This window comes from Paralichthys olivaceus, chromosome 7 (genome assembly GCF_024713975.1).
Source record: "Paralichthys olivaceus isolate ysfri-2021 chromosome 7, ASM2471397v2, whole genome shotgun sequence".
In the NCBI taxonomy this organism is placed as follows: domain Eukaryota; kingdom Metazoa; phylum Chordata; class Actinopteri; order Pleuronectiformes; family Paralichthyidae; genus Paralichthys; species Paralichthys olivaceus.
In genome coordinates this window covers 19,025,509-19,033,092 of record NC_091099.1, presented here as the reverse complement: position 1 = coordinate 19,033,092, position 7,584 = coordinate 19,025,509, and the positions used below count along the sequence as shown (strand labels likewise).

At 42.9% G+C, this 7,584-nt stretch overlaps 1 protein-coding gene across 2 annotated transcripts in view; it reads left to right on the top strand.

Moving 5' to 3' along the window:
• Window positions 1–613: 613 nt before the first annotated feature.
• Window positions 614–7,584, top strand: part of wnt7bb (wingless-type MMTV integration site family, member 7Bb) — a 30,804-nt gene continuing 23,833 nt past the window's right edge. Inside the window, exon 1 of one of the 2 annotated variants that reach the window (XM_020078115.2) lies at window positions 614–1,971. In XM_020078115.2, the coding sequence (XP_019933674.1) occupies window positions 1,901–1,971 (71 nt within the window). In that variant the 5' untranslated portion in view covers window positions 614–1,900. Of the gene's footprint in view, window positions 1,972–4,067; window positions 4,584–7,584 lie in introns of those variants that run through there. The other variant, XM_020078109.2, reaches the window with a different exon arrangement.

The following is a 7,584-nucleotide window of genomic DNA, read 5'->3' as shown; positions in this document are numbered from 1 at the left end:
GTGAAACTTAGAAGAAAAGGCCCACAACTATTTAAATGTGAAGCAGTAACACAAAAGGCGTATCACGATGTGGTGAATGATTTAAATTCAAAGTATGGGATGGAAAAACATTCCATAATTTTATTGTACTGAATTAACTACTTCCAAAGCTCCCTACAGTTCAATTCCACTACTTTCATTCCATTACTACAAGTTGTACGACCAAAAGAAATGGCAAGAAAGTGATTTAAATTCAAATTATGGGATAGAAAAAAAAAAAATCACTATCACTGAACAACCATATAGTTCAATGTCACCTTTATAATAACATTTCTACAAAAACATATTGTAAACTTGTAACACTGTCTAACTAGTAAACAGAAATGTATTATGCAATATTTTGGTACTAGACCTTCATCAGGCAAACATTTTGTGACAATGAAAAGCCATCTTTAATAGGGAGTGGCCACAGGCTATATATATCTTACAATAACCATAATCAACAGTGCTTTTGTCAAAACAGGACAGCATTCACTTGACCAAGCAGATCACCCTGGCTGCAGGTCACATATGTGAACAGATATAACATAGCATGTGGAAACAACAAAGCATATAGAAAGTTACAAAAAGAAATAATTATAAAGATATAAACAACCCCATTTCTGCTCCAAATCAGAATCCTCCACCATGTCAACTTCAAATGTAGATACAGCTAAACTCAAAAAAGGGCATAAAAAGACCTGTGGCATCAGTGTACACATACAGAATGGACACAATGACAGGTCCCATTTGTACCTAAGTGTACATATAGGCATCCAAATACAAAACAATCCTCCTGTAGGTGTAAGTGAGGAGTTCTATCTCTATAGGCTCATCACTTCAGCAGTGTCATGTTGCCACCAGAGGGAGTCTTCTTCGTCAAACAACATCTCCCTGAGGATCTGTATTCTCAACATCTGCTCAAAATCCACTTCATCCGGACTCAAGACCCCCCAAGTAATTGGACTATTAATATTGTGTTTGTGTCCTTTTATTCATGCAATGCACTGTTAATCAAAGTGGCTGACAGAGCCCCCCTTACACATGACGCCACATCATTATTATTCGTCATTATCCGTCATGCAATAGTCATTTTTTAATTCTCACAGCTGGAAAGTCATTCCTCGTCTGTTTGGCTTTATTGGCCTTACTGTTGTGGTGCAGCCCATCCGGGGAACCCCCCAACTGGTGAGGCAAATACCCACTGTTGTAAGCAACAAACACCAGCCTAGGCTGGAACGAGGACATATAAAAAGGCCATTTCACTCGGTTCTTTTTAGTTTTCCGTACAACTACACGTGCAGAGCACAGTCTGCAAGCCCGTCCCATCCCCTGCATATTTCCATGCTGCAGCAGGAGGAGGAGGAGGAGGCGTGCAGCCCTTTTGTTACCTGTAGAGCACCTGGATGATGGAAGTTAGTAACATGGACTGAGTTCGAGATGTCTTCAGATTGTTGAAAAGGTTTTAAACTAAGCGAAGTGCACGGGGTTGGTAGAGCACTGCAGGAAGCGCACCTATAGTTGTTTTCTGGCAGCAGGGTGCAGGAAATGGGAATTGTTAATTAATGCTGTGTCGTGAAAGTAGGGACGAATAGGAGGCACTTCCTCCAAGAACTCATTCACCTTGCAAGTCCGACCCTCTCTCGAGTTTACTTGGGAGTTCTCTGCCACCTTTCAGCTCCTCGCCCAGCATCTCACCTGTGCCACGGGACCATGGATTTCACACGGCCGAAGGTTTCGAAGTCGCTTCGGATCGACGTCGCGGAAAACAGGCGGCGTACGTGCATCTGGAAGGGTTAGAGGGAAGCTGCCAATGTGAAGGGAAAAAAGTGCGACCACTTCACGTTACGGTGCATGGCCCCTGGACAAAGTGGCAACGATCATGCACAAACCCCTCCGAAAGCGGAGCGTCTACGTGTTGCTGTGTTTTGGCATCATATACCTCTGGCTCGGGTGAGTGTTTGTTTGTCTTACCTGCGATTCGCGGCGTTCACATGCGCAAAAGCTGAGCTTCAAATATATTGCGACACAAACTCTTTACAGGAAAGCATCGAGTGCCCTCTGACCTCAGACTTAAAAACGCGGAAAACATTTTACAGCAGGTGTATTTAAATATAACTACCGTATTTTAATAATTGTATGCATTCACCTGCGTGCGTCGTGCGTAAAAGTTGCGGATGTGGCTTCACGCCACCAGAATAATATGATCGATTCGTGTATTCTCTGTCAGGGGGGATATTAAATTCACCCCAGGAGACTCTTGCTCCTTTGTCGCAGCAGATAATTTGAGCCGCTGTCTCTGCTCCAGATCCAGCTCACCCCTGCATACCTTCATTAATAGCGGCGGACTGAGTTGTATTTCCACATTCCATTGCCCAGTCTAGGTTTTTACCTGTTTTGCAATAGCTCACCTTGATACATTAAACACGGAACGACTTCTTCTATTGCTTCCTTCTCTACAGCAGCGCTTCTCAGGCATGGTCATTATTAGGACCCACATGCGCACATTAGAATCCTTACAGATTATATATCTGCTGTTGTTTTGAGATGTGCATGCACAGGGAGGATAATGATTTAGGTTATGTAGTAGTTAAACATTTATGCTGAAAAGTAAAAAACATTTCTACTTTTGATGCTCACCCCCTGAAACTTTAACTACAACCTAAATGCAATATACTTGACGATATCCCATGGGGCCTATAATAATTATAATGATACAGTGAACAGTGTAAACATGACACAGGATGATGCAGTGGAGAAAATCAATATGAACTAGGCCTGCTAAAACTTTTGAGACAATATAATAGATTATTTATTAAAAGTTGCTTGCAGCTTTTACGCACCACTTCATTTGCTTTTTTGAATAGCCTAAACAATTACGCATGAAACAATCAGAGGTTACAGGCGACAAATCCCATTTTCCTTTATACAAAAATAATTTGTAAAATTATAGAGTACGCACAACAATAAGGCTCTAGAACTGATTTCAGAGCTTCCTGCCGCCGCGGCAGTGAATCAAATAGAAAGTGTCAGCCCTCCCTGTGAGAACCTCGTGTTGAGTGAAGCGTGTAAACTGACTTCACGTTCCACAGATGCTCATATCATATGACCGTGTATAGCACCAATAGTGTTTGTGTGTGTGTGTGTGTGTGTGTGTGTGTGTGTGTGTGTGGCAGTCATCTCCAAACTGTTTACTAACCCTGAGCAGTTAGTTCATTCCTTCCATCTACCCTTTCTCTACCTCTGCCTACATCTTTCATGGTACCCTCTTCATTCATAGTGGCTGGAGCCTGCAGGTGTTGAGTGAGCGTCACGATGCTGAAGCGATAACACCCCCCCTCCCCTCCCCTCCTCCTCCAAAGCTCTGCTCTAAGCTCCCAAGTATTTTATTTCCCTGCGCATCAGATCCAATCACGGCCAACACAGAGGGGGCTATTTTTATACCTTTCACATTTGCATAGGTTGTGTGGCAACCGTTCAATCTGAGGAAATGATTGTTCAGTTTGACTGCAGGGTCACAAAATGAGGATTTGACTGTTACAGGCCGTCCAACAGCGCCAGAGCGCAGCAGACAGCGCGCACATTGCAGACGCCTATAGGAATATTATAGTCTCACCACAGGAAATAATAAGGTCATTGAGAGCCATATCCAAGTACCACAAACATGCTTTATCTCTCTGTGGAAATATTATAGGAACACTTGCTACCAGAGGTCTTAATACTGTCCCAAGAATACAGTAATAATGAGCTTTTTCAAAAGGATGTCATAGGAGAATAAGGGGGAAACGTTTCCTCACACAAACTCAGTTTGAGAGAGTCATTTCTGTCACATTATAAAGAATTATTCATGTTAATATTGCCCCAAGTTGTTGATTCAGAGTGACACAGGCTGAGTTTTTGCACATGTAGCTGCGATTATGATGTGAGGCCAGCCAACGTCTGTTTGTTTATTTTTGGGCTGGATGGTGGAGGGGGGCGGAGGAGGAGTGTGTGTGTGTGTGCGTGTGTGTGTGTGTGTGTGTGTGTGTGTGAGGAGGGGTGTATGAATGAAACCTCGCGCACATCCAACTGGGATCGGGATCAGTGTCACCCCATTGTCCCGGTGTGGCAAAGTGGGCGGATATCGTAGTGTCTCCCCCTGCCCAATGGCAGCCGCGGCTCTCATGAGAGCAGGAGAGAGCTCTTCTCTGCCATGCGAAATCCCTAAAACCATCATCATCATCATTCCGGCTCAGGAACCCGCAGTCCTGTGCAACAGCCTGCGCCGCTGAGAGATGACAGAGCCAATCTCAGCGCACACACGGCCCTGGGAGCTCGGAGCTGCTGCGTAGAGCCGCCGCACCAAAAAGACTCGGAGACCACAGCACCTCTACTTCTTTTTTCTGATTTCAAGCGAAAAGGGACTTAAAGCCGTGAAATTGAGGGATTTTTTTTTTTATCTCTGTCTCTCAGTCCGAACGTGGCCATTTGCTCAATGTCATCATGATCATCTTCTCGTCGCGCAGTGTACTGCTGTCAGTCTACTATCCACAGATCTTCCTCATCCTGACGAGTGGCAGCTACCTGTAAGTCTGAGCCAATTAACGGCTCCTTAATGAACTCCAGAGAGCGGCGCGCTCACCCTCACTAAAAACAAAGACGCACGGGTTTGGTTCCGCTCCTGTGAAGCCTTCTTACTGGATAACGGGCTATTATTTCAATTTCTCCATTGAACGCCGTTTCTGAGATAAACCTCTCATAGTTTTACGCGTCCACAGCTCGGAGAATCAGTTCTACTCATTTACATTGTGCCATACGAGCGCAGGGAAACAGGCGAAACAGTAAAGCAACTTTGACAGTGAAGTGAATGTAATTGTAGAGGATGATTCACACTTTCTCGTGGCATACCTGCGTAAAATCTCATAGATTTACACTGATGAGGACAAACATTAGTGGAAACGTCTCTGGGATAACGATCCACGTGGGAATAAACTAATTAGCTCAAAACCTTTACGCGATTTAATGTGCCGTCTGCCGGCGGACGGGATTCCGTGTGAGTAAAAGCAGTGTTGTTTGGATGAAAGTGTCGCGTTGCAAACATTTAGTGAAGATGAGAAAAATAAAACGACTTGGGAACTGTTACATAGAATCGTTTTGGCCACAGAGTGGCAGAGATGTTCAAGACAATTGGATGCTGAGATTCAGTCTTCTGTGCCTGGTGCGGAGAATTTAACACAGTTCTCCTTTTTACGCATGCGAGCACCGTTAACCTGTCAGAGCGTGTGAAAGATTATCTCCGCGCATGACATCATCCCTGCTTAATTCTCTGTATTCCGATTGTTATCGTTTGAACCCGCGACTTAAAATATCTCCCTGCAACATACAGAGTGATTGACACTGTAATGCGCTGCGGGTTTGAATTAAAGGAGAATTACTCGTGCAGGAGAACACTGGCTTTCTTGAAGCTTCCAAAATAATTACTTACCCCGTGCTCCCTCCTTTTTCTGCACGGAGACCCCAAACCTGATGCTGAAATAGATGTGGTTTTTGGTTTCCAGTTAAAAGTGGGCGACACGACTCAGTGTAGTGATGGCTTGTACATTAAAGCAACATGCCATTGTTTGTTTTGATTATTTATGTGTTTTCTGCTGAGCATTAGCCACAAAATATGTTCTGAGGAGAAATAATTTAATATGACTTCAAAATAATACAGTATCTCTTTTTTCAGAACTAGTGATGGCACAGAGCAGTGGGCAAAAGGATCTTTCCATCCAGAGCTTTTGGGCCATTGCACACTGGTTAGGCCAGTGTGGATACAGTAGTTTAAAACAGATGTAAAAAGGATTTTATGATACCAAACAGCATTAATTCCCTGCATGCTCCTATGTTTTCAAAAGAGGGAAAATCATATTCACCACTAAAACAACAGGTATTTCCCCCGGTCTTCGAAAAAAAGAGAGAGAAGTGGCATTTACTCAATTGACTTAGTTAAAGTTGTGTCTGGCATTTATGTGAGTGCATTCCTCGGCAGAAGATGCATGTCCGGGAGCTTAATAGCATGTCAGTTAGGTTCAAAGTGTTCTATGTGATGGAGGAGGTGGCTGTGAGCACACTGTATGTCATGACGTAGACTATATCGTTTCTCTTAAGGCCACACTACCCCGCCATTAAAAATCTGTAAGCTCCCCTCACCACTGACACTGGTTCAGAATAAAGTTTTTCCAAAGAAAGTCATTTATAGTCAGATCTTGCAGCAGGGGCTGAGGTTTGATGTTGGATGGGTTTTCCTGCAGTCATATTACATATTTTGTAATTAATATAACATAGACAGAAAACCAGTGTTTTGTCTAAAAATCCTCTTTAACATTAACAATAAAAAATGGTGTCACCTCAAAGTTTAAAGGAGAAGCTGAAGGTGTAAAAACTGTCTGACACATATTTAAAGCATATACTGCAAAATGCACAGGCCCAAATAACACCTCTTATGTTGTTTGCAGTTTTAGGTTTATGCACTATGTGGTAAAAAATCCTGCCACCTGTTGCTTAGCAATTTCCACAATAACGGTAGCTCCTCTCTGTATCAGTGACCAAACTGCACATGTTCTTTGTATGATACTTTAAATCACACGCCTGGAAGTGTATAAACTCTATGTTTATCATCCAAGCAGGCCACATGGTGTGATATGTGCTAGCTTAGGTCTCTGTTGTCTGTCTGTCTGATGGAAGTGTGTCCGTAGGCGAGCTGTCCACAAGCCGCTGGCGTACACACACAGTATGTTACGCTAAGCAAACAGGATCGCATTTGTGCACTTTGATGATGCAGGGATTTAAAAAGCTTAGCTGTGGAATTCTCTGTTTGGTGTCGTCTGATGGTTTGGGTTTGCCGGTGGCATAGACTGTGATTCTGCGAATTAGCAGGTGAATGACGTGAGAAAAAGCCAAGAGGGGAATACAGTGTTTGTGTTTGTGTGTTTGTAAGATTTAAAAACATCAGTGTGCTTTTGTATAAGTTTCTGTGCAGGGAACTGAAATATCTGTGATATAAATGACTCAAATGCATTTTCATTAACTTTAGATTTATATAAACAAACCAGATCTGTTCATCTTTAACACTCATAATGCAAAAAAGTGGATTTCTGCAGTTGTGTGCTCCTCGTTTTCATGAGCCTGACCTTTTGGTTTGTACAGACGTAGATGTCATCGTTGCCACGAACAACCAACACATACAGCAGAGGGTCAGAGGAGTTCAAGCCTGTTTAACAGCTGAGGGAGCAAAGAGGGGTTGAACGCAGCTGCGGGTCTGAGTGTTTATTGTGGACACTGAATGCACCTGATGAATTTCATCTTTTATTAGAGAAGTACTCAGTTGTTGTGCGGCTACAGCCTTCAGTTTACAGTGTAGTGGTGCAAAATGAACTGTCCTCTTTGTACCAATGAGATCTTGATTATAATTCACATTTTAAATAGTCGAAACAGTTCAAACAACAGTGTGTAGTCCTGAGTTTAGAATCCGATACACGTCTCACTGCAGTTAGGATTTATTAAAAAATGATTTGAAATTGAGATTTATGTTTTTATGTCTATATG